Source organism: Leuresthes tenuis, unplaced genomic scaffold (genome assembly GCF_036924035.1).
Source record: "Leuresthes tenuis unplaced genomic scaffold, fLeuTen1.0.hap1 SCAF_13, whole genome shotgun sequence".
In the NCBI taxonomy this organism is placed as follows: Eukaryota; Metazoa; Chordata; class Actinopteri; order Atheriniformes; family Atherinopsidae; genus Leuresthes; species Leuresthes tenuis.
In genome coordinates this window covers 20,014,550-20,041,401 of record NW_027325367.1, presented here as the reverse complement: position 1 = coordinate 20,041,401, position 26,852 = coordinate 20,014,550, and the positions used below count along the sequence as shown (strand labels likewise).

The 26,852-nt window shown below is 44.6% G+C and overlaps 2 protein-coding genes and 1 long non-coding RNA gene across 6 annotated transcripts in view; 2 read left to right on the top strand and 1 right to left on the bottom strand.

Annotated features, from left to right (window-relative positions):
- Nucleotides 1-5,450, top strand: part of cdc42bpab (CDC42 binding protein kinase alpha (DMPK-like) b) — a 73,851-nt gene extending 68,401 nt beyond the window's left edge. For 2 of the 4 annotated variants that reach the window (XM_072362486.1, XM_072362484.1), the window contains 6 exons: nt 662-785; nt 908-1,025; nt 1,300-1,417; nt 1,511-1,668; nt 3,176-3,250; nt 4,568-5,450. In XM_072362486.1, the coding sequence (XP_072218587.1) occupies nt 662-785; nt 908-1,025; nt 1,300-1,417; nt 1,511-1,668; nt 3,176-3,250; nt 4,568-4,699 (725 nt within the window). In that variant the 3' untranslated portion in view covers nt 4,700-5,450. The remainder of the gene's footprint in view (nt 1-661; nt 786-907; nt 1,026-1,299; nt 1,418-1,510; nt 1,669-3,175; nt 3,251-4,567) is intronic. The other 2 variants (XM_072362485.1, XM_072362487.1) reach the window with 2 other exon arrangements.
- Nucleotides 5,451-5,452: 2 nt separating this feature from the next.
- Nucleotides 5,453-7,827, top strand: LOC140267267 (uncharacterized). The gene is made up of 2 exons (XR_011907203.1): nt 5,453-6,682; nt 6,722-7,827. It is a non-coding gene; the product is annotated as an uncharacterized lncRNA (long non-coding RNA).
- Nucleotides 7,828-7,890: 63 nt separating this feature from the next.
- Nucleotides 7,891-26,725, bottom strand: fzd3a (frizzled class receptor 3a). The gene is made up of 9 exons (XM_072362598.1): nt 26,602-26,725; nt 24,957-25,526; nt 14,050-14,246; nt 13,097-13,559; nt 12,708-13,007; nt 12,255-12,506; nt 10,307-10,455; nt 9,143-9,400; nt 7,891-9,053 (listed from the first exon to the last, which is right to left on the bottom strand). Exons 2-9 carry the CDS (start codon nt 25,155-25,157, stop codon nt 8,801-8,803), a joined length of 2,073 nt encoding a protein of 690 aa, XP_072218699.1. The 5' UTR covers nt 25,158-25,526; nt 26,602-26,725; the 3' UTR covers nt 7,891-8,800.
- Between the last annotated feature and the right edge of the window lie 127 nt (nt 26,726-26,852).

The following is a 26,852-nucleotide window of genomic DNA, read 5'->3' as shown; positions in this document are numbered from 1 at the left end:
TTGTATTTTATGTTGGTTTGCATTATTAGTGATGTGTTGACTTAGCTGACCAAGGAACAATGATTGTAGTGCAGGTGATTGTAGTGGAATGAAAGTGACATTTTGTCCCAATTATTTAGGTGTGATTAAAAACAAAGTAGCAAAAGGTTGAAGTGCAAATACTTCCAAATGATTCTTAAACATGTCTTTAGTAAATGCACTTACCTGCTTTCTACCTCCAGATGTTCGGAGATCAGGCAAAATTTACTTCATCCTGTTATTATTTAACATTTTGTTAAATGTGATTTTAATTCAGCTTAAAGTTCAAATTACAGGCAGCAAACAAACATATTAGTTCTTAATTGAAAGATCCCACTCCAGTCGTTTGTAATAACTCATCTGATTTGCCATGAACGAAGCTTTAAAAATACTGCAAGAAGCATGACTCCAACTTTTCTATAAGCATATTTACTTGATGCCAGGGGAAAAAAAAACAAAACAAACTGTGTCAGTCCAACCTAAACTGGACTTGTGAACTCATTGCAGGTGTCTTGAATGAATTAGTATGTCGAGGTGGTTTGTTCTCCAGTTTGTTTTGTTGGAGGTGCAGCTTTAACAGCCACCAAAAGCAAAACTGGGAGCTTTTGTAGTAAAAGTAAAGATGGTTGTCGTGGTTTTTCAGAGGGTGATGAGCTGGTCGTCCCGGAGACGTCGGACAACAGCAGAAAGCAGATGGTGCGCAGCATGAACAACAAGAGACGCTTCTCCTTCAGGGTGCCCGAAGAGGAGCGACTTCAGCAGAGGAGGTACGTTTCCCCTCAATGTGGAAGTTTCAGCCTTTTCTTTGTCATCAGTGGAATCATTCTTTTTTTTTTTTACATTGCTCACTGTCCTTATTGTGGCTTCACTCGTGTGTTTGTGGTTGCAGAGAGATGCTGCGAGACCCAGAGATGAGGAACAAGCTCATCTCTAACCCCACCAACTTCAACCACGTGGCCCACATGGGACCAGGAGACGGGATCCAGATCCTAAAAGATCTGCCCATGGTATACACACACGTCCAGAAGAACAAACCATCCCGAGAGATGTTTGTCTGGACACACACACACACACACATCCTGACTGCTGTAGTTCACTCACATTATGTTATCCTCTAAAACGTAGTGACCCCGCTCCACCCGAGCTCATCATGGAGTTTATATGCAGGTGTTTTTGACCATGTGTGTGCTTGAGCATGTGGCGTGTTTATAGTTGTGCACCCTCCTCACTCCTCTGCCCTACGCTGCGCTCTGTCTTGCGTGTTCTGCGTGTTTAAACCAGAACGTCCGTGTTCAGGAGAGCCGTGCAGGATTCAGCGGTTCGGTCAGCATCCCCTCCATCACCAAGAACCGGGGCGAGCCGGGCCGCTCCATGAGTGCCAGCAGCGGACTGGGCATACGTGAGTAACGGCACCTCATGAAGTGTCCCAGCCTCTCAGAATGCTTCGTGTGTGACTCCTGACTCCTCTCTGTCGGCTCTCCCCTGTGTCCAGGCTCGGCCTCCCAGAACGGCAGCGCTCTGCGCCGGGAGCTGTCAGGGGGAAGCTACGGATCCAAACGGCAGACCATGACCTCTCCTTCTGAGAGCTCCCTGTCCTCAGGAGGAGGGATGGACTGTGGTGATGCTCCACTCTCACAGTTTGACAGAGAGGTCAGTAAATCCACTGAAAGTTAACGTACAGCTCCATGTGTGGTCAACTCTACACATTAAATTAATTTCACTGTATCTTTAAAAGGAACCCTGATTTATATGACCTGTAGGGCTTAATAGATTAACTTTGGCTTTATAATGTATATTAAGTTGATTCTGTGTTGAAAATAAGACTGAGGGGAGTACTTGAAATGTCCTAAATGAAGAACATAGAGGTTGGAAGGCAAGAGTGAGGCAAAACCGAGAGCTGTTCAGGGTAAAGGTAGCGAACCGAGAGGGTGTGGACTTGGGCTGAGGATAGCCTCAAACAGCTTACTGCAAAGACTCATGACACTTAAATTAAAGTGTTGTTTAAATGTAAATTGTGGGATTGCAGTTTTTCAGCATTTGAACTTTGTTTCGGTTTTAAAGGTTTGAATGGCAGTGTTAAATTTACCTCTCTCTCTTGTTGCCTTTCAAGTGGAAACCAAAAGCAGCATCGTGTGGCATTAAATCAATCTTTACTGTTACCTGTAACAGTTGAAACATTATTGAACCGTACAGGCTGAGTTTTACGTCGTCATTGACCCAGAATAGTTTGTAGATGTCAGTGATGATGGTGGGCACTGCAGTTCTAAATATGTCACCAACTTACAGGGTTCTGTTCATGTGTTTTAACTATGCAGTTTGGCAGGAGATATTAGAAAAGCAAATTAAGGTTGAAGTCGTATGAGTTGGGGTTCCTTTAAAGAGATGACTGAGAGCTTAAACTAACCTCATTTTAAAGAAATCCATTTGAGTTTTTACTGATTCAGTCTGATAAGTCGGGCTGTTGTAATGTCTGAGTAGAGTTACTGTCAACCCCACATCTGCTTTGTGTGAACGAGTTCTACTGGAGATTGTGATTGTTTCCCTGTCATGCCACTGTAGAAGTTAGAAAATGTTTTTCCCCAAACAACAAAAAAACCCTCTTTGCTCTTCACATCACAAACATCCCAACGTCCGCAGGCCTCCCAACTCATCCCACCACTCCAGCCAGCTGGTTAGCTCCTAGTGATTTAATTCATCCAGCATAGTGTTCATGTCTCCCCAAGATAGCTGCTTTAGAGTTTAGGTTCAGACGGGCAGCCACAGAGCGGCACGCTGGCAGATGTTTGGCATGTCCCTGTAACTGTAACTACTCCAGCAGTAGGGACTCTTCTTCTTCTTAGATATTTCCAGCAGCGTCTGTTAGAGATGGTCATCAAGCAGATGAGATGAGATGACTGAGAGCAAGTAGTAACATTAGTAGATTTTAATGTCCTAGGCAGTAATTACCCCCTCCCACCTCCCCTCAAGCTGCCTGCCATTCTTCATGTGGCTCCCCATCCCCATGGCCCATAAACCCGGACGCTGTCAACTCCATTTTGCCCCATTTCTCGCCTCCCTCCACCCCAACCCAGCTGTACCCCCGCGCTCCCCGCCTGCCCCCTCCCACCCCAGCATGTTGTCTGTGGGCTGGGCGCTGAGTCTGAACTCTCCTCTGCAGTGGCAGGCAGTCTCACCGTCGGAGAAGACCCCTGATCTGAAAAGGGCTTTAAGGACCCTGCTTAGTAAGATGAAGGTAATGTTCCAGCTGCAACGACCGCACCAAACACACAAGTGAGAGCACCGTGTCACTGAAAACTCAACCACACGCACAACACAGTACATCACTCTGCCACATTTGCATTTCGAACACATAAGCACACTTGTGGTCACTGGAAATCTGCTGCCACCCCTCCCCCCACCTCCTCCCTTTGCTGCACCATCTCAACACCGTCACATCAGCAGTATCTGACGGGTTTGTTGCATCCTTCACCAGAGCATCGGCTGCACCATCAGTCAGTCAGTCAGTCAGTCAGTCTGTCTGTCTGTCAGTCTGTCTGTCTGTCATCCGGCCTTCATTTGAAATTCTTTGGTTGCCGAGTGAATGGTGCAACGCCGCTCACCCAGCCAATCACAGAGCATGTCTGCCTCCATGCTGATCTCTTACCATGAAATGTCCATCTCAGAACGCAACTAGGCCACAAGGACATAAAATATAGCTCTCAGGGTTGCACCGAGAAGCCTTTTAAGTATTTGCCTTTTTTTTTTTTTTAAAGTTAGGAAAATAAAAAAAAAAACAAAAAAAAAACAAGGCGACTGATTGTGGATTGTCAAACTGGTTGGAAATGAGGTGAAAAAGCACAGAATATGCATGCTCTCAAGAATGCTGTAGTTTCTCCTCAAAAACCACTGATTGTTCATGGCTCCACGGAGTGTTTTACTTTAGTCGGTAGAAACGACACACAGTTGTATTCATATCTGTTGTATTTGATGTCCGATACGTGTTTGTGGAAGTTTAGATTGGATCCAAACAGAAGGGTCGCTGCACAGCATCACTGACCTGGAAACGTACATCACATCACATAGCATAGGCAGCTAGAAATCCCCCAACCTGATGACATCACTGAACTGGAAACAGAATCACCTACTGTAACGCTCCACACACAGTCTGCATCCAAACTGCTGAATGATCCTGTTTTCCGGGGTTATTCCCTGATGTGAGTCAGACTGCGTGTGTTGAGTTCAGTACGAGGTCCAACGCTCCCCCCCCCCCCCCCTCATCTGCCATGCCTGCATGTTTATTTTCCTTCAGCTGATCATTTCTGGTCAATTGAGCTGTTGATTTGCTGATGATGTGGAATGTAGTGGAAGATGAGGTGGGTGCGGGAGCTGCGCGATTCAGCCGCAAACCGCAGATTAATGAGCAGAGATGAGGAGTGGTGCATGTGTAGCTGGAGGAGTCCTTTAAAGATGTCGTCATCTGTGTAAAACCTCCTCCATCAGCTGTCAAACTGAGACACAGCATCATGAATCAGAATCAATCAACTCCCTCTTTTCTCTTTCTCTCCTCCAGGACTCGGACTCCCCCCGTCACTCCACGGCCTCCAACAGCTCCACCTTCAGCAGCCCTCCCAGTCCGGCGTCCCCACACAAGACCAAGTCTCTGTCTCTGGAGAGCACAGACAGGATGGGCTGGGACACATGAACCCCTCCCCGCCAGCCTCTAACCCATCCAGCCCCACTGACTCACAGCACAGGACTCCAAACTCTCTCTTTCTCCCCCTGCAGCTTTCCACCCCCCCACCCTCCCCCCACTGCCCAGAGAACTGCACCTCCTGCCCCGCCGCCGCTCCTTCCTGACGAACATTTAGTCCACCTTACAGCCCCGGTTTGTGTCCCGGCGTCCTTCCGTGACGAGGCACAAACGTGACGAGTCTGTGGTCTCTTTGAGGGAAATTCTGAGGGAGAGGTTGAAAACTAGCGGTGGTTTCTGTGGGTGCAAATGTGTGTGTGACATCACTCAGTTTGAGAGAAGCTGTACGCCAGCTCGTGTGCATGTGTTTATCCAGAAGGGGTGTGTGCCGTCGTAACGACAACCTGCCGTCTCAGCTCTTTTTGCTGTCGACTGAAGCATCGAGCTGCGCTGACACTACTACCCCCCCCCCCCCCCCCCCCCCCAGAGATTCATTCAGAGACTCAAAACCTCACGATGCAACCCAAAAGAAAGAGGATTATTACTGCGAGAAAATGATTTGTACTTGTACATAGAACCAGCTGGGTTTCAGGGGACAATTTTAATTTATTTATCAATCTTAGACGAGGAAAGGGAGATTCGCTTCAAGGCCTGAAGCAGACGGGTGGAGTTTAAACCCCTCCCCACTTCCCTAAATCACTTTCTCTTTGGGTGCTGCAAAAATTTAAAACCATGAAAAAATAAAGGTGTGGGGGGGGGGGGGGGGGGGGGGGGGCAGAATGAGAAAGGAATGGAATGATTTTATTATTATTTTTACTTTGCTCCTGATAAGTGCAGTGACTTTATAATATTTTTTTTTATTTTGACCGTCAGCAAAAAGCTACAAGCAGCGTCTCTTATGACATCACTACAGCGCCGACCGTGCTACTCTCTTCCTCATTCGTTCAGTGCGAGTGACATCATCCGGCAGCCAGGGAGGTGTCCTCCGTTGTAGCGTAGATGTTCCGCTTTGCTGTCCAACCAAACCGACCAACTCACAGACTCCCATCACGGCAATGTACATAGGTTCAAAGTAGAGAGTAATATATGATAAGGAAAATACTATAGAGACCTACGCAGGAGAGAGAGAAAAAGCCTCTTCCTTTAGTTTTCCTGCTTTTGATTTGAGTTATTCGGGGTTGCACTCGCACACAAAAGCCATTTTAAACCACTTTCCAGAGTTCTTTTTATACCAGTCCATTTTACATTTGTTTGTTTTATATTACATGTATGACACACGTTGAGTTTATATATTTTTTTCCCCATGAGCTTATGAGTGAAGAAGCCCACGTATGGACCGACACGACATCCCGTACTGTACAGTGACCGCGTGCATTTATCACAAGCCTGCTCTCACACGTGCATCCACACACACACTGAGGTGGTGTTTTTACGTAGCAGAAGTCTTGTCCTGCTCCTCCGACTGTCAGAGGCGAAGCGGCTCCCATCATTTAACCGGCTGTTGGTGTGCTTGTGTGTGTGTTTCAGTCGTTCTGAGCTCGATTTAACTAAAAACAGACCAGAGAGGGAGATGACCTGACGCGAATAGTCTGTCACAGCCTTTGCTTATTCTTCAGAATGTTTTGACAATGTGTTCATTAAAAAAAAAACTACATTTGTAAGAGCTCTTGATTTAAAAGAGAAAAACACTACAACAAGAATGTAAACACTTCAAAGCTGTAAGAAAGTGGGCACTTGGGTTTCTGATTGTTCCAATTTATTAAATGACACGATTTCTACCTGTTGTGATCTGTAAAATTAACAAATCTGGAGCTCTAAATCTTGTCTCCAGGTGGATTTGGTCTAATTCTCCTAAAGGAAAGGTCTCCGAGCGTTTTAGAGTGAGACAACCTTGGGCTGCAGAACAGGACGTTCACAGCCTAAAACTCTTCATCTCATCTGACTTCCAACTGCTCACGGAGCAGAATGTGACAAAGTTGATGGAACAATGTAACTGTTTTAGCTTTTTTTATATATATCTATATCTATATATAGATATAGATGTATATATAAAAAAAATTGTGTGTGTTGACAAGAATGCACATTCTGTTGAGTGTAATGCATTTCGAGTCCGATACTGCGGAGTCCTCGTTAAAGCATGTTAACATCAGCTCTCCGTTCAGCGTCCTGGGTCTGTTGCTCCATTTTATTCCACTTGTTTTGTTTGTCAGAAAGGGAAACTAAAGCTGATGTACTTCTGTGTTCATTCCTGCCGCTTCCCCTGTTCAAACCCCACAAATTGCTCTCAACAACCCATTCCATATATATTTATATAGATATATAATATTTTTTTTTATTATTATTATTATTTTTATGAGAGATTTGGAGCTCCGGGCTGGTTTTATTCTGAATCCCCCGCATCTTTAGAAAACTTTTAAAGCTAGCAACTCTCCTTAGTTCCTGCTGGAGTCTGTAGAGTATATCAGCCGGGGGAAGAGGGAACCGTCTTAGCGAGGTGTTTTAATATTGGCCAATGTTGTACAGATAAAACGGTCCCCGTTTACGGAGAGAGAGAGGAAGGGAAACTCAGGAAATGTCCGAACCAATGAATTCTTTTTCATTTAGACGAGTGAGCGTGTGTGACTGTTGGACAGATGGACGGCAGGCGCGAGTGAGGGAATCTGGCTGTGTAGATGTGACCCGGGCGATACGTTTCGGGGGTGACGGCGGTCTGATGGCTGAGGTGTCACATTTTTAAGTGGAAGAAAAGTATAAAAAAAAATTAAAAAATAATAATTCAAACGCCTTTACATTTCAGTGAGGTCTTATCTACAGTACCTTCTATATTATTTTGCTCTTTCATATCATACTTTTTTTTTCTAGGATTGCTTTGTAATAATTTGTACAGTTTTTGCATGTTATAGATGTAATCATCTTGTTTTTCGGTTTGTTGTTTTACCTTTTTTGGACGGTTTTGGGCGTTTTACTGAGGATAACCCACTACAGGTGATGTAGATTCTTTTTTGCACAAAAAATATTTAAGGTGTAAGGTCAAAACAAAAAATAATGTATGGAACTGGCTGCCACACTTATGTGGAGAACTCATTATATTAACCTGACTCCGATGTATTTCAATAAAGCGGAGGGCTGTTACAAATACACACCCAGCGCGTCTCTGTGTGGTCATTTCACGGTTCTAGAAAATGCTCGTGCGTCTGTTTTTTACAAAAAGAAAAAACAACTTTATTACAAATGAACAACAGAATCTCAGTTTTTACAGCTATGAACAGGTTTTGCCACTAGAGGAAATGTTGAACCTAACATTTACAGCAGCTAGAAGTAAGGACACGTTTGCAAACGGGACAAACTACTCAGGATTCTGAGGAAGATGAGATGGACTTCACCTCATCGGGTCCAACTGTTCAAACAGACTACAAAGCAATATCTGATCTCTTTACAGTTTTTCCCTTTTAACAGCACTTTCACAATGAAACGAGGCTCATGTAAAGTTTGGTGTACGGTTTTCTAGAGGTTTCAAATTTGAAACGTGAAATTTAAAAAAATAAAAGTGGACAGAGCTGAATAGGTGAACAATAGAAGCCAGAGTATCCTGCTTCCATCCTTCCAAGTGCTTAAAAAAAAAATCAAATAAAAACAAACCAGAGGACAAGGTTCCTAATGCTTTTCAAACCCAATTCAGAGTCCAAAACTCGCAGCAGGAAGAAAGACGTTGAGTTCAGTGTTGGTCACAGTTTGCTCTCCACAGGTAAAGAAAAGTAGGTCTAGCAGCACATCTTCATCTTCATCTTCCTATTCTAACGTTCCACAACACACCATCAAAACCACATAATCCATCTTACTTTTGTAAACTGGGCAACAATTTATTTGAAGTTCAGTTTTTGAGCATCAGCTACTCCGTCAGGTAGTAGAGGACATCTTAAGGCATAGATCCAAATTTAGTGCCCTCAGTCTGGCGGCTCCATCATAAAGTGTAGTTTTGAGCCCCCAAATTAAATCCGGAGAGGATCCTTCAGAGGTGAGCAAACCCTTCGGCTCACTCTGGATTCTCACACATTCTTTACATTCTAAAAAGAAAGATTCTTCAGCCTTCCTGCTCTGTAACACCAGTTAAGTTCAGGCAGTAACTCCGTCCTCCTCCAGCACCCTGTGAATCCCGTTTCCGGGGACACAGAGAGCTGCTTGGGTGGCTATGCTCAGGTCCCTGATGCTACTCTGCCGAGAATGGCTCTCGAGCCGCAGGGTGGAGTCGTGCCTCGACAGGCTGTCCAGCCTGTTGGTGCTGCAGTGTCTGGACTGGTCGTTGAGGCGCGGCATGCTTCCGAAGGGCAGCCGGTCGTCCGCCGCCCGGAAACTGGAGGCGGTATATCTGCGACGATGAACAAAAGTGAGCTTCAGGACAGGGATGATCTGTGGGGCTGGGTTGGGGTTATGAGAAAGCTGAAAGTGGAAACCCACCTGCCGTCTCGGGAGCGGTGCAGGCTGCCGTGGTAGCTGCTCATCTTGGAGCGTGCGCTGCGTACCGAGCCGGCCCGGCTGGTGCTGGCACTGGGCGGCTCATCCAGCATGGCCAGGTGGGTAGAGGAGGCGTGGGTGGAAGTCCCCTGGGTAGAGGTGCCCCTCGACTTCCTCACGATGGGTGTGTTGGGGTCTCTGAACAGCAGCTGGGCGAAGTCGGGCTCCTGGAGCACCTGTCGACTCTCGTTGACCATCCCACTGCAGCAAGGTGAGGAAGAGGAGGAGGGGAAGGGGAGTGAAGGCAGGGAGAGATGCAGGAGGGTGGGGAGGGAGAGAGGGAAGGTGGCAGGGAGGCGGGTGTGGAAGGAGAGGATGGAGGAGTGGGTGGAGCAGGCAGTGGGAGAGGGGGTTAATGCTCTGAGTTTGGAGGACAGGGGAGTGAGTGCAGAGAGGGCCTGTGTTCACCAACAAGCCTCACACAGCAGAGAAGTTCTTCACACCAGATCGAACGTCACACTCCAGGGCAGAGCGGGTTGGGTTCTGTTCTAAATATCAAAAAAAGTCCACAAAAACCTTCGTCTCCTCCTAACCAAACTGGACCATGCGCAGGATGGGAACCTGCGGCACTTCTTCCAACCAGAAACAACCTTTAAACTCATACCACTGCTGGTGAACCATGACAGTGATGTCATCAGAGAGAGACAGACCTCGTCTTGCTCTAATTTTGGAAGCGCTGCCTAGAAAACTTTGGATGTACCCGTGTTTAAGGGATAAAAGGAATAACTGCACACCTTGGATGGATTGAGAGGGCATTCTGGGACCACCCACACAACTGATGCCCATAAATTCAATTACATATTTGTTGGCATGACAACAACAAAAAAATAAATAAATAAAAGAGTCTGGAGTGTTTACATGAGACTTTTAAACTGCCGGCTAATGTAAAATAACTCCACATCAATCTGTAGGAATACGTCACAGACACATTTTTTGTGCTAAAAGCTTCTCTAAACTCAGACTGATCAGGGGGTTACGAAGAGTATTTACAGGTAATTTTTGCTTTAATTGTGTGAAATCATCATCTTGATGCGATCGAAAGAATCACGTCACGCGTCCTCCTTTCATGACGCGCTCCTGTCTGCTGTGAGCCTGCAAACTACGTACTCTTTGCGTCTTTTGCCGTGGAAGAAACTGGCCCACTCGAAGCAGGTCTTCTTGCTGCCCACCCAGAACACAGAGGGGATTCCCACGATCAGCATCATCAGGTACTTGATGAGGAAGAGGACCAAGTCAGGCCGACTGGTGCGCTCCACCTGGGAGGGACAAACACAGGAGCAAGAAGACGTGGTTTGATGGCCGAGCAGGAGTCTATTCACAGTATAGGTTTGAAGTTCACAGTAAATTAGCAACCATAGTGTAACAGAAAAGAAGACATCAGACACGATGTAATTTAGTCTGAGTCCTGTATGCAAACAACAGCATGAGCGAGCTAATTATGTTGTTTGTGATGTTCGTGCTGCTGACAGAGTGCACTGATTCGTGTGCGAGTCTGTCTGCTCTACTTCTCCACTAACAGCACAGCGTCCCTGCTGCAGGCAGAAAAACACACACACACACACACACACACTCCTGAACCGACAGCAGACAACTCGCACTCATTCCTAACGGAGATGGTTGATTTTTTTTGCTTCTTCTGTCACTCTTAAATAAAACAACTGTAAGCATAGATCCGCAGTTACTTTCAGTCCCGGTGAGAAATGAGGTTGTTTATTTCCAGCTGCAGATTAGAAAACAGCAGCAGGACCACACCTCCAACATCTTTTCTCCTGTTTCTGTCACACGCACACACACAGTCACACAGATGTAGTCATGATGGCCTCATTATGAGTGGGCGAGGCAGAGAAGCTCAATGATCCACACTCATTACAGAGGAGATAAAAGACTACAGCAAACATCCTCATTACAGACTGAATGTCAGTGACCACAGAAACAGCAGCTACAGCATCACAGGCCAGAAAGTTTCAAAACTGCAGCTCGTTCTTCCATCCACTGTGTGTGGATCGAGTCGCTCGGTGTGTGTGCGAGAAGAGAAGAGAAGAGAAGAGCTGAGCTGAGCTGAGCTGAGCATCACTCAGCAAAGGGAGGTCTGCGCCTCAGGGAAGGCTTTTAAGATAAATATAGTCAGGCACTTTTGAGTCCTGCCCATCTATTGATGCTCAACATGGACTGTGTGTGTGAATGCATGCGTGGGTGCTTTCATGAAAGTGTTGTATAGTGTGTAAAAGCACGGCACATCGTGTTTGGATGAGTTGCAAATATGATGTGGAGCAGCTTGACCCCGGTGACCCCTCCTTTCTCAGCAGAGCTGCACACACACACACACACACACACACACACACAAACACACTGGATTACTGCACTGCTCTCTTACTCAATGCAGTGTGTTATGGGGCAGATTAGGAGCAGGACTCAGCTGAAGCTGGGGCGTATCGTCGCAGAATCTGCAGCGGTTTCTACGACTTTAAAAGTCAAATTGCCCATTTCCAGTTTCCAGAACAAAGGCGGACGTTCAGGGAGCACATGTTAGGTGATACTTGGCTGAAAGGAACTTCGAACAATAGAGAAACACAGAGTGCTGTTTAAATTATTAACAACTTCATCATATGAGCTGCAGAGTGAACACTGATGCCAGGGGCTGCAGCAGCTCAAGTTTAATCACACACACACGCTATCCTGTTATATTCAGGACACACAGCCTCCGAGTATCCTGCCCTCTGATGTTTCTGTATTCAAACACATCTGGCACTGAGCAGCTCTCACCCAGCTGTTACCTCCTGCTCTGTGTTCAAGCTTCCTTTCAGACGTTCCAGATGGACATTTGCCGTGAAAGAGCATCTGTGCGAGCTGCCACAATGCGTCAGTATCCCAGTTACTTTCAGTAAAAACGAGTGATCAGAGTCCATCTTTGGATACATAAACACTGACATTATATATTGCATTATCCAGTTTCCATGGTTGTTTGTTTAGCCTGAAACAGTAACACGATAAATGGTATCTAATTAAAACCTCAGCATGGAGAGAGGACAGGATCCACAGCTGACATTTTCAGTACCTGATAGGGGCAGGGGATGTGGTAGTCTCTGCACTTCTCCTGGACCCAGGTCGTCTCCCAGATGGCTCGGTAGCTGCTCTCATACAGGTAGCAGGCTAAGACGATCAGCAGAGGAACCAGGTAGAGCACGGAGAACACGCCGATACGAATCATGAACTTCACCAGCTTCTCCTGGTTCTCCTTCTCCAGCGGGATCTCCATGCGGACGCGGTTGAGCGCGGCAATCCCGGCCAGCAAGAGCACAACGCCCACCTGGGATGACAGGAGAAGGGGACGATGTTAGACGTCAGGCCGGTTTCTGCATCCCTTACGTGTCATTTTATTCAGGAATTCAGGATTATGAGGAAAAATGGACTTTATTTAGATAAATATATATAAACGAATTCAAAAGAGGAAACTGAAGTTGTGAAACCCACCATCTACGTAGAGAGAGGTTTTAAAGTCTTTCCTCACCACAACATCCAGTCCCAGTGGGGCCAGCAGGAACCACCGCAGTGCTGTCAAGTTGTAAAGCCCCACAAAGCAAACGCCACTGACTCCATCTCCCTCGATCTTGTTCATGGCGAGCAGAGCGACAGTGAGGACGCCAGGGATGCCCCAGGCACAGGCGTGGAAGAGGAGGGCCTTCTTCTCTATGGCCTCACTGCCCCACTTGGGAACGGCAGCCAAGAACCAGGTGATGGTCAGAATGACCCACCACACACTGCCAGCCATGGTGAAGAAGTACAGCACCATGAAGAGAAGAGTGCAGGCCTGAGACAGAGGGGGAGAACAAGATTATCATCAATAAGCAGGCAGACCAAAAAAACAAAAAACAGTTGAGAACAAAGTGAGGAACAGACCTTATTATGGGAGCCTTGAGTCACCGTTGAAGCCCTAAACCTTCCAGGACTCGATGCGTTACAGGAAACTTTGTCCTCCAGCAGGAACCCAAGAAAGAACACCAAGGACACCATCATGTAGCACACGGCGTAAAATATTATCGGGCGCTCTGGGTAACGAAATCGTGAGACATCAATGAGGAAAGTCAAAAAGGTGAAGAGGGTGGCAGACAGGCAGACAATGGACACCACCCCGATAAAGTATCGGGCGAACGCCAGCTCCTCACGAGTGAAATACATGTTGGGGCACGGGGGAGAACAGTCTCGAACCCCCATGAAGGAGTAGCCAAGCTCTGGGTCGATTTTGAGTTCACGAGGACACCAGAAGCCGTAGTCCCTCTGGACAGAAATGGGCGACTCGGTTGTGTCCGAGCTGGACAGGAGGTCCGCAGGACGGGGGTAGGACTCATCACAGTCTGGGAACCTTAGGGCAGAGGAGAGACCATGAGCTCAGGGTCACCCAGCTGCTAAGCCTTTTACAACTCATTCAGAGGCACTCTGAGGCTTTTTGAAAATAATAAAAACAATGGACACGTCTTTTTTTTTTTGAGCAAGTCATACAAGTACAGTACAAAGCAGAATTACTACAACAGGCAAATACTTCTATGAGACAAATAATCCACTCTGGTTAGCATTTACAGCCCTTTTCTTTCACTCTTCAGCTAAATCCAACATGTTTGTCTTTGTAAGATTAACAGACAGACAAAATGAACAGAATTATTCAGCAGCTTCCAGCCTCAAAATTCCAAAAGATACATACAGGTCAGTAGGCAGCTACATTCTGATGTTATCACTCACATCTTGACTGATATTACAGATCTTCTTCTTTAGCAGGTTTCTGTCTGCTGCTGCCTTACCTCTCAAATAAGTTTGGCAAAAAAAAAAAGGAGAGAAATTGTTGCTGTTATGCCAACCTGTTGCAGTCCATCTCCTCTGGCCAGCTGACACCAAACATATCCATCAGTTTGTAGCAATCGCTTTTTGCCTGCAGACAGAGGCGTCGGCAGGGCAGAGTCATCCGGCCGTACTCGGTACACACCGGAGCGTAGAGCGCGCAGAGGAACATCCTGAGCTCCGGAGAGCACTGCAGGTTCACCATGGGATGGAACGGCTGCACGTAGGACACAGAGAGCAAGAATTTTAAGCTTAATTATGACAAATTTTATGATTTATGACACACTGAACAAAGGAACTTACTCAAACCTGCTTCAGAAAGTAACAATGTGGACCAAAGAGGGGCACAAAGGGAGCAGTGGAGCATGGCGACGGACATTTTCTGGAGATGATCCATAAAAACAACTCTGGCCCCTCTTGTAATACCCCCGTCCATGAGTCACCCCCCCACACCACTAATCCCCCCCATCTTCTTCCTTCCTTCCAACCTCCACATAGGACAGCAGACACACACACACACACAGGGCCTTTGTATGACAGGGAGGACCATGCTGTGTCTGACTGACACTCTGTGACAACATGCATACACACACTAACAAGGGGAAGTACCAACAGAAGTATATTACTTGCATGCCAACACACCCACAAACCAGCATCATAATGGTCTCACACAGATAAACTGTGCTAAGACACAGTGTGAGAGCAGCAAGAATCTGCGGGCTGTGTCACCATGAAGTCACTTACAGCAGAGTCTGTGTGTGTACTTGTGTGGATGCTTTTTGTGTGTTCATTTGCAAAGACCTACACAAAATTGTGTTACAGAAAGGCCTGTAACCACACCCAAGTCAATTGCACACACACACACACACGCACACACAAAGCACCCTCCCCCAGAATTTAAAGACAGAGGGCTTTATGATAGACAGGGACAGAGAGGGGGAGGGGAAGAGAAGGGAAGGGAGGGGTGGGGTGAGAAAAGGATGACCAGAGGGAAACGTCTCTGTGGGTTTGTTAGAGAGGTGGATAATATTCAAGTTAAATATTCAGCTGTGCTTCTTCATTACAGAATAAAAAGACATAAAGCTCTGTGTGACAGCGACATCTGATGCCTGACCAGTAAGAGCACAACCACACTCAAGATATTTCTAAAAGTCCCTTTAAGAGGTACACAGGTGAACAAGCAAACTTTTCTTCCACAAGCAGCAGCTGTTCTGCTGAACAGACAACTTCCAACAAACCCAAGAATCTTTGCTCTTCTCTGAGCCAGATGCAGGCATTACAAAATGGAACGGCTCTGAAGGCGCGTACCAAGAGATCACAAGACTGGATTTTGTTATTCAATTTAAAGATGAAAAGAAAACTAAAGGCTTCTTTCATATAACTGGTCATTTCGACCACTTATATGAACCTTTGAACAGAGGCAAATGAAATACATTTAATGCTCTTCAAGCCTTTATAGCCTTTATAGCCTCAGAGTTGAAAAATGTCAGCAGCATCTGGTTGTCCTGGGATCATTTCTAGCGCAGAATGCACCGGTAAATTGATTTAGAGATGTAGTGATGCAGGATTTAGCTTTTATCCCCTCAACTGTTTGCCACAATAACTACAACCAGATTGGAACAGACTCAGTGGGGTTACATGGGACTGGAAATAATCGGATTAATGGCTAAATTACAATAAGACTGAGTTATTGAGTTCATGTATACACCTTAGTTTGACTAAAAATTGGACCGGATCGGGTTACTCGCAGTGGGATTAACGAGATAACTCGGTTGATAGTCACACTAAACGTGCTTGTAGACGGTGAAGCACGTGGTGAATTGGACTTTGTGTTCTGCGCATGCTCGAGATTTTTTCATGGGGCGATGGAGAATGCGCCGTTGTGCATCGCATTTGTGCCATAACCAGCTCATCACAAACGAAATGTAGAGGGACGTAGCTTCATCTTGCTCTTTGTTCGCCATCTTTCTCGAATACTTGAGTTTGTTGTTGTTGGTGGTGAAGAGGTCAACTGGAAGTGGCTCTATTAGCGATAGTTGAAATGGGTACAGCTTTGTGCCAGTGATTCGATTTATTCCCCGCCATATATCCAAAGATAATTACCCTTGCTCAGATAAGGAGCATAACCAACTATAGTTATAATCGAGTTACCGTATTTTCCGCACCATAAGGCGCACCTAAAAGCCTTAAATTTTTACAAAAAACGGCCGTGCACCATATAATTCCAAAATCTGGGACAGATACCACCATTTTGAATTTACGGCGGGGAGCGCCGAGCATTCATCGGGGCATTAAGCCCCCTCCGCATCACTCACCGCTCTCCCTTCGCGCCGCTCACCGCCACGTTCACTTTTGCCGCGCCTCTTCGCTCTCGTACATTGGAAAAGAATGGCAACTGGCCACTTCTGTCGCTCGCTTTGCGTTGGGTGTGAATCCAGGGTTTAGTCGGATCCCAGCCATTCACTCTGAATGGGGTGAAGATTGTATCGAGCTCATACTTAGTGATTGAATCATGTCATCATTAATGCTTTTGCCCATGTCCCAGTGAGTGTCTGTTCTTCAGTCTGAGATGGGTGATGCAGACCCATGTGCAGTTTATAAGTTTATAAGTGCACATTGGTCTGCATCACCCATGTTGTCCTTGACCGCCGGACCATTTCCCGCTGACACAGTGACGTAATACGTGTGCTGGCAGCGATAAACCAATCAGAGAACATTAGGTAATACGTACGCCTTATGGTCAGGTGCGCCTTATGTATGGGTTAAGTACAGAAATGGATCCCATAATTGAGGGTGTGCTTCATAATCAGCTGAGCCTTACAGTGCACAAAATACGGTAATCTCATCATGTAGACCCACTGATTGCTGCTACAGTTGTCCCCACCATATGTCTGGATCGGTAAATGTCACTCTTACTAGTGAGTCACCTGGATGCATGACAAATATGTACATTAACATATTCTCCGGTTATTCTGTTCATGAATTGTTTGGTGATGAGATGAATAAACAGGGGTTTATCTAATGAAATAATGTGAACAGAGAGAGTCCCCAAAGCAAGACCACAAACTCTAAACATCCACAGGAAGGCAAACTTCATTATTGACATTATGTTACTATGGGCACACGCACTGACAATCTATAGAGTTTTAATTCACATCTAAAATAAAAAAAGTTGAATGGAAACTGTAAAAAGAAAAACTAATGCACACAAACGCTCAGTTGAGATAGTTTTCCTCTTGGGTTCTGAAGGTGGGTTCAGGACAACTACCTCTTCTAGTTAAATATAACATATACTGTCACCCTAAACTAGTTTATTCGCTTCAAACAAGAAGTCAATAAAAATGTGTCTGATTCACATTTCTCTTTTGCTGCTTTTCAAACGATCAGATTTGACCCACTAATGAATGGAAACCCAGCTCATGTGTCAGGTTGTAGTATCCTAAGCAAGTCGCTTCTTAAAAGATCTTGATATCATAAAAGATAATAATGGTTGCACTTTAAAGGATTGCTTTTAGACTATTATTGTGTTACAGAAAGGTTCAGTAACAAAAGGGTCAAATAAGCAAAGAAAAAGGAAACTAGAGTACTTTGTTCTGTGGAGAAACAACAGAAAGGAGCAGAAAGCCCTGTATCTCACTCCACCCTCCCAGCAGTGTGATAACAGTGCGCTGACTATTCTCCCTGAGATGTTTTGTTGCCAGTGTGCAGTCCTGTGACATCTATTACTTCATCAGTGATGCCCGGACATTGAGGGGTAAGCACTCAAACATGGCCTAATGCAGTTAAAATTAGCTTGCATCTTTGCTCCTGCACTCTGCTTTGATTCCTGCAGGCCACCAGTATGTCTCATAGAGCACAATGTCCCACACTACAGTTCTACAGAGAGAGCGATGGAGGAAATATACAGAGCACAAGAACAATTATCCTCTATTGAAAAACTATGCCACATTCATCCCTGTTTTTATACCTATCCTTTTACACCGTCTCTATTTCCTCAATATATATGTTCAGCCATTCTATGACAGTCAATCCATCACGTGGGCCAGTTTAGGCAGGACTGAACTGGTGTACCATATGGTTGTTCACAGCTTTACTAATACAATCAGCAGCCTGAATAACTCCAAACACCAACATCTTGAGCCCCTGAGGAGCCCACATGCTCTCCTCCGGATTCAATTTAAATGGATGCATTCAAAACATCTGCTGAACCACCGGTGCTGCGAATGGCCAGAGGTTTGCCGGCCGGCCATGTAAGGAGAATTAATCATGTAGTAGTACACAACTCTGTGGAAAAGCGCAGGCCTGGGGGGGTTGGGTGGTATTCTCATTCTATTTCAGCTTCTATCCCACTGATAGGACACGGAATCATAAATTCATGGGAGATTTTTAAGGATTTCTGATCTTTGAAAATGTGGAGTAACGTGTCAGTCTGGAGGAAGCAGGCTCACACACAGTCAGACATGCAAATTAATCTAGAAGCAATGTATTCTGGGACTTTTCACACATTTAAATGCTAATTAGTTTTTCAGTTTTGGACAAATGCAAAACGCTCCTCTTAAATAAGAAAAAGAGAAAAAAAATTCTATCAAACCACCTTAAGTCCAAGTTTACTTTGTCAGCACAGTCCCAGTAACCCTGACACCCCCTTTGTAATAAATACCGACACAGAAAATTAGGAAGGCAAATACAAACAAGAGCAAGACCGAGTCAGACCTCCGACCCAGAGCAGACTAAAGCAGACCAACACAGATCAGCCACATTCGAAACAGACAGGTGAAGTGAATAACTTCCGTGGTATCATGCCAATGCAAAGTGCTGCTGGGAAACCTTGATTCCTGGTATTTATGTGAATGGCGACGACCCCCCCACCCTCCCAGCAGGACAATGACAATGCACCCCGTCACAGCACAAAAACTGCTCAGGAACGGCTCAAGAAACACTACAAAGAACCCAAGCTGTTGACCAGCCCTCCTAACTCCACAGACCCAAATCCCATCCAGCATCAACAAGAATGATCTGCAGAGGAAAACCCTGCAACCGAGGATAAGATGCCGATGCCAGACACCACAGGACACCGCCACAGGTCCTGTGTCCATGGTCAGAGCTGTTTTTCCGCCTACACAACATTTATTGTTGGAGCGCAACAGTGTCTGAAGCTCATAATCCAGAAGTTTATGCTGCCCTCAGAAAGAGACATCAAATAACGGCATTTATCTTTGGTGAGACAAAAACTAATGTGCAAATACTGTTCAAGAGGATGCGTATCCTTTGAGCCTTCATGTTTGGACTAACTTCAGTGCCAATGCTGCAGAATGATTGGAATAAACGACTGATTGGTTCCGTTTAGCTTCTTGTTGTTTTTTCTGATGTTGGAAATTTTCACATTTTTTTAAAAACAAATTTAGCCAAAGGTCAGGAAAGATTCAAAATGCTGCTTTGAAATTACATTTCAGTGTTCCATTATTGTGAATCATTACCAAACTATCAAATCATTACCACAGACTGCGATTTATCGTAGTAATATTACTATGCAGTCCACTGTAGTGAAACTGCACATGTATTTAATTATCCTGCATTTTTGCATATTTCTACATATCACTGTTTTGGTAAAAACCTCTAATCTTGAGGCTGTGAAGAAAAATAGGCCTGACCTCAGCTTCACCTCACGCACTTCTAAGACTATCTGGTCTGCTTTGAATCTTAAGATATTGGTATATTCATTGCTACAGTCTGGTCTAATTAAGTGCATCCAGGGGTGGTTGTATGTACCTTCCTAACAGTACAGTAATTAGATTTTAATGAAGGCTCGGAGTCAGCTGCTGGGATGCTGTGACTGATGAATCGCTGACAAAGAAGACCACCGTGGCCAACTGGTCTGTGATGATTTGTTCTTTTATAAATACCTCCCAGTCACCTCTCTTCCCATCATCCCCCTTTCTTGGTCAGCCCTTTCCCTCCGACACCCCCCCCCCCCCCCCCCTTCCTCTTTAGTCATTCCAAATCTCTAGATTTCCAAGCTGAGCACCATAGCGACGAGTGATGCATCAACAGAGAAGAGGAGGAGGAGGAGAAGGAGGGAGGAAAGCGGGGTTTGAGGAGGTCAGGGTGCAGGGCGGAGGGGACCACCTCCCAGTAGGCAAAAAAAGCCTCTGCTGCCTTTGTTAATGGCACAATTGGGACCGTTCCCTGGGCAACGGGTGAGCCTTGCATGGGGGGAGGACAAAAGAGGTGCAGGAAGGGGGGTGGGGGGTTTCAACCAATCAGCCGTGTCATTCAATGCTAACAAAGTGTTTGAAATCCTTGTGCTTAGATAGTGTGTAATATCCATTTACTTACACCCCCCCCCCACACACACACAGAATGGAGGTTTGTGGACCAGCGTCTTCCTCGCTGGATGTGCTGCTTATTCACTCCACAGCCAATAAACACAGTGTTGGACATTAAATAAAACAAGAGGCTCTTTTATAGCTGGGTCACGCTGGGTAGGATCTATCAGACCATGTTGTGTCTGCATGTGGGCAAGAGTGCGCATGTGTGTGTGTGTGTGTGTGTGTGTGTGCTTAGCCGGGATACATCTTTACTAACTAACACAATTAGCATGTTACATGAAGTACTTTTTAGCGCACTCCTGTAAGTTTTAAAAGACTTAATTTATCAAAGAGTCGTGTCAGTATCTACAGACATCATTTCACACACAAACCTGCCGTCCCCTTTACAAAACCATTCATACTGAGCGGGTGGAGTATCTAGGTTATTCTACACAGCAGCTGTAACACGACACAGTTTATCTGGACGCGTCGTAAACCTGAGACAAGAGGCTGATTTAACGGCCTGAACACAGAGGGAAATGAGTGGACGTACACTGAGCAAAAACAGGCCATTGGTTAGTCTTTGTTTTCAGTGTGTCCCGCTTAGCATGTGATGCTAAACGATTGCTACAAAAGGATCTGATCAAGATACCCACAAAAATTTAGTAACATGATCATCATCTCACCAAGACAACTATCTTTTCCATCTCGCCATTAAAATGATTTGCTGCTTTGGCTTTGTGTAAACAAGCCCACTTATCAGTCTGATGTAATTATAATCTTCACTTGGCCCTGACCCTCACTTGGTCCATCTGGCCTTAAACAGACCTTCTACAAATTTCTGCTCTCATTACTTTTACCATAACAGTCGCAAGACTCTGACCTTTCTGAAAAATCGCCTCCATTAGCCTCCCCTTTCTTCCGGAATAGCAGTTTTCCTGCTAAGTATCTGAAATGTATCAAATGAGAATACAAAAGATCGTTTCACTTAAATATTTAGCGGTTGTAAATCCTTTGTTAACGTATGCGCTGGTGCTACACTTTTGAGAGATTCTTAAAAACTTGGTGGATCTATTCTACAACTGCCAGAAACAAAAACGTGAAACAAAAATTGTGATGTAATGGTTTGCTCACAGATGCTTATGCAAAAATATTAAATCCAGAAAGTCCAAAGCAACAGGAATGTTTACAACATAAAGACAAATGACCTTCTCTTTCCTTAGAACATGAAGAAATCTCGAAGTGTGGGATTTAATTACCTGCATTTAAAAAGAGCAGTATTGTTTTCTCACTGTACACCATCAATTGTGAACCAAATTCCATCTGCTTGGGATGCCAAAGACGGCTCATACAGGCTAAATTGATTTCCTGTGATGAGCCCACGCTGCTTTGTACGCCGGTAGGAGATGCAGAGAGCATCGATGTCTAAATAAAGGAATTTTAGCCCATTTATTTTCCTCTTTTTGTAATGCCAGTCAAATCCGCTACGCTATCACTTATCTTGTGTGGCACAGTATCACTGTGGCAAAAAAGATAAATTCTAAAGCCCCGAGGCCCCTGTCCCAATTCAGCGGTGAGGTCATGCAGCGGTCAGCGATGACATACTGGAAGGGGATAAACACCAGATAATAAAGTACAGTTTTTAGAAATCGTCTCGTTTGGTTCAGACAGCTGGAGAAAAAATGATTTGTGCAATATTTTTTTAAAAGTAAGTTTTTTCAAAAATATTCTTTTGCACATTGTGCTTCTAGTGTGGTTTGTGGTACATTTCCATCAAACCATCAGTGTTACACAAAAAGACTAATACAAACATCGTTGGAGTGCAGTTGTAGAAATTTTTGTATAGGTTTAAAACTAACGATATAATGATAAATTACCCCATTTCCCCTGAAAAAGCTTTGAAAAGAGGGTCTGAAAAAAAGAATTCAGAAAAGAGAGCACTTCAGGGGGTTTAAACAAAAACTGCAAGGACGACAGGCGCTGGGTCCCGTCCAACTCCCACTTTCTCCACGGTGCAAGGCATTCATCATCATTATCATGCCTATTCAGCAGACCTAATTCCCTTTAAAATCAACTGTCAATTCTCATTTGGCTGCCCTCAACATCTTAAAGGCTTTGAATTCTCCCATGAACTGGATATGGGCCGAGTTATCAGAAAAAAAAGAGCCGAACAGAGGAGTAGTCTCCGTGATCTGGAACCTATCGGGTTTCCATGTGTTCCTCAAACCCAACGAGCCTTTTCTGAGCACTAAAAGAGACTTAATTGTAAATCCATGACCAATCAAAGTGAACACCATCGAAACCAGGAGTGCCCCAGCCTGTTCACTGCAGCACACACGCTGCGATTAGGCGTAAAAAGCTAACCTAGCCTCAAACAACACAGCACTAGCTCAGTAACATTTAATCAATGACATTAATTATTTAACCAACATCGCATGCTATTGTCCACGGAAAAATTCAAACGCCGTTTTCCTGAAAACAACCATTGAAAATCCCCATTTGAATAGCTTTAAAACAACATGGAAACGTGAGGCCATAGACATGGGAATGTTTACAAGTCCAAGTCCAAATAAGGGCACAGCTGTGATGTGGTGATGCTGCGCTCCCACAGCTGGGCAGGCCGTGTTCAGAGGTTACGTAACCTTAGATTGAAGTAGCAAACTGCTGCTCCCACCACGCTCATCTCCATCTATCTCGCATTCTATGCCAAGTATAGTGGAGCAGGCACAGATGGCTGACAGGGTGTCGCACATCGACATCATCGCCGTGGCAGACAGGGTGGGGCAGGGCTGGGTCGAAGGGTAAACGTGGTAGAGGGAACAGAAGCAAATAGGAACATGAGGCTGAGAATGTATAAACGCATACAGCTGACGCACGCCCACAGATGGGCAGAGTTTAGTAGACTGTTTTGGGCAAAAACTGCCCCATAGGTTGACCTTTACAATTGATCAGCCCATATAAAAGATGGGATTATCTGCATCTGTTCCATGATCGCTTAAATACTGAAGTCTGTAATTCAAAGAGGATAGCACAACAGCAACAACAGCCCTAGTATGTGGATGGTAAATCTACAGATTAAAAATAATAAAACATACCCTTAACACGGAAAGGTTAGCTTTAATCCATTACCTGTACCAAAAATGAAACCAAACATTGTTTTGTGTCGTTCCGCCTCGGCTTTGTTGACAAACGGCTCAAAAGCCAGTTATGTAAAGCAGCTTTGGCTACCAATGGGGGATCTGAAAGTCAGTCAGTCTGTCTGTAAAATATGCCAGATGTGCAACATGTTAACACTGCACCCAGTTAAACTGCAGCCGTTTCATAATGCAATGTTTCAATGACCTACAGTAACCGAAATTAAAACTTGATTGTGTGCCTAATATGCAACGCACTCAGTCTCTGGAGCTGAAAGAGCCTAATTTAAGTGGGCAGCTAGTCTTCAATATCCCCATATCCGTGCACCCAGGTGGTTTTCTGAGGTCTGTGGTGCAGCAGACACACTGAACCCTTTACGTAACAAGTGAAGGAGACTAGTTAGATTTCAAGCTCCTTTCCTGGTCACACAGAAATTTAAGAGAAAGAATAAGACAAAAAGTGAAATAAGGTCACATTGCTTTAAAAACTGCAATGTTAAGGGATACCAACAAACCCTACGGTTATAATACACAAAAGGTTTTGAATACACTGCAAAGACTTGGGGAATATGAAAGCTGATATGTCTCTGGCTATTGTAGTCAAACATACCACAATGTTAAGATGCAAGGAAATTAAAATGAGAATATATTCCATTTCTCATATGAAAAACGTATTAATTCAGTGCCATAAAAAAAAACATTTCTGATGCAGTTTAGAATGATTGCTACTTTTGTGAAGCCCACATTTCCTGTTTTCAAAAGGTTATTTTTTTAAAGGTTAACCAAAAAAATAAAACCTTTTCTACTGTTGGATGCTTTCTACTCTGCATCACCTGCACTAGTGAAATAATTTGCATGTTTAACACAGGGATGCTGATGAGACAGAAAATGACTGCGACATGAATATTAACTGTGGGTCTGAGTAATGAACACAAACAGACTTCCATCAGTTTTTGTATTGATAGTGTTAGTTTTTCAACAGATTTATCTCTGAGCTGGACTTGGTGGAAATCTTATGAATACAACAGTGTTGGATTATGCTTTATTTTTCTATTTCAATAATTCTTATCACTATTTGCAAAGTGATCAGAACTGTGCAGCTTTTCTTGTATATTTGAAGTATTTTTGGTAAAATTCATTGGTTGCTAATGCACCTTAAACTATCACAGAGGCCGCGGTTCAGCAACAATATTTAGATCGATCTAAATATTCCCTCAGTGACAGCCAGAGGAAAGTTATTGGTTTGGTCTAAAAATGTTTATGTTTATGCATTTAGCAGATGCTTTTATCCAAAGCGACTTACAAATGAGGATATAACATTACAGCTAACACAACATCAAAGCTAACAATAAGCTACATAGAAAGAAAAGAGAAAATAAAGAAAAAAGGTATTATCTATCTGCACCACCTCTGAAAGTCTAACAACTGAAGTGGTGATTGGCTTCGTACATCATTTCTACATCACATATCAGCAGTGTACTGTACCTCCATGGCGAGAGCGGCGGTCTGCTGGTCGTAGTGGTTCATTATGTTAGGCATGAATGTGGAATTGTACGACAGCCCTTGACACATGCGCAGGGTGATGGGCTCGCAGGTGAAGAGGCTGTGGCTCCCCGCCGCCGCGTCCATGGGGATGGCCACACATGCCGTCAGCATGGAAACAGAAAACACCCACAGAAGATCCATTACCAGTCCGTACAGAAGAGAGGCAAGACCCGGGAGACAGCTGGTTAGGACGAGGCGTTGAGCCCGGTCAGCATGAGGCTCATTCACCTGGAAAGGGAAGTCACAAGGCTCGTGGACTTTCTGGCAACCTCGTCCTCCTGCTCAGATCACAGAGAAACAGTCCGGGTCGGGGAACATATTCCAATGTAGCCATGGCTGAAGCTGGCTGCATCCATCAAAGCAGAGATCCCAGTCAGCATCTACACCTCCATCACCTGAGAGAGGCTGTGGTGCTTCTGGAGGCTGCGCAGTGACAGAAAGGCCCTCCTCTTCCTCGCTGGACAACAATGTTGCTTTGGAGAAAATATCTGTGACAGGTGGCGATCAGATCTGCAATCAGCAAAACAAGACATTAAATCTCAAAATAAAATTGAAAAAAGAAAATAGATAAAAAGACCACAACATGAGAAGAAAAGTTCATATATTTTGTATAATTTAAAAATGAAAAAACACAGCAAAAATATTTACTGAGAATTCCATTAATTACAGAGTATAAGTGGAAAAACATAAAAAGCTGTTTCAAGAGACTTGGTAACTGATTATCAAGTCAATAATTGTTGTGGTGGGTTGGTTTGGGTAGATGAGTCCTAACAATATCAGCATCAACTATCAGGAATAAATAACAGAGAATACAAAGCACCACATAGAATATTCAGATCATTACAATTTTCAAACATGTATGTTGGCACTTTGAGCTTTCATTGTACCAGTTTTAAAATGCAACTTAGCATAATTTGTGTAAAAAATAATTCTGACATCATTTTTACGCCAATTCACATGCAGTTTAAGGTAATTTTTCACCCTTTTTTATTTCGGCATTTTTCGCAACGGAAATTGTTGCATTTACATGTCAGTACACACCCATAGCAACCCAAAACCTTCCAGTTTACTCGTAGAAAATATAAAAAAAAATAAAAAATATGAATAATATTCTTGTACACATGCGTTCAATAATCACAAATGTCACACAAGACCCGGTAAGTTAAAAGTTATAGTTTTCTTAATGCGACCATAGTGCGTCCGTTAGCCTACCTGTGCGTCGAGTGAACGAGCCCCCTCTGCTCCTTGCTGGGAAATCGTAGATTAATTGATCCCCATTAACGTGAGAATAGCTAACTAACGTACCCGGGAAGCCTGTTACAGCTCCGTGTTTGTTTCAACCCGCCGTAAGTGATGCACCCCACAAACAATTAATTTAACAGCGAGAAATGTCAAGCAACGCAGCGTAGACAAAAGATGACGGTTTGTTCATCCTGACTGAGAGTAACCGTGGCATATGCTGCCTGCTCCGTAAACTGGTGTTATCATTCACCGCAACGAACCGGGCGGCAACGGAGATGATCGCCCGAGCTAAACGCTCCGCCCATATTATACAGAAAAACGGATAAATAATCATCAACTTTACCCGAATGTTCTCCCGGAAATTCACGTGCAGCAACGAGGTCTCCACCGCTCCTCGAGTTGGTAACAATGAGTGAATATCCTCCACCAGCGCCCTCCTCACCTCCTCTCCTCTTCCTCTGTTCTCCTCCTCCACGGCCCCTCTCCCACTCCCACTCCCTCTCCCCCCTCTCTCCCACCTCTCTCCCCGCTGAGCGTCAAGCCCGCGAGATTCTAAAAATGGCTTCCAGTGAAAACCTTTCAGTTAAAAAAGCC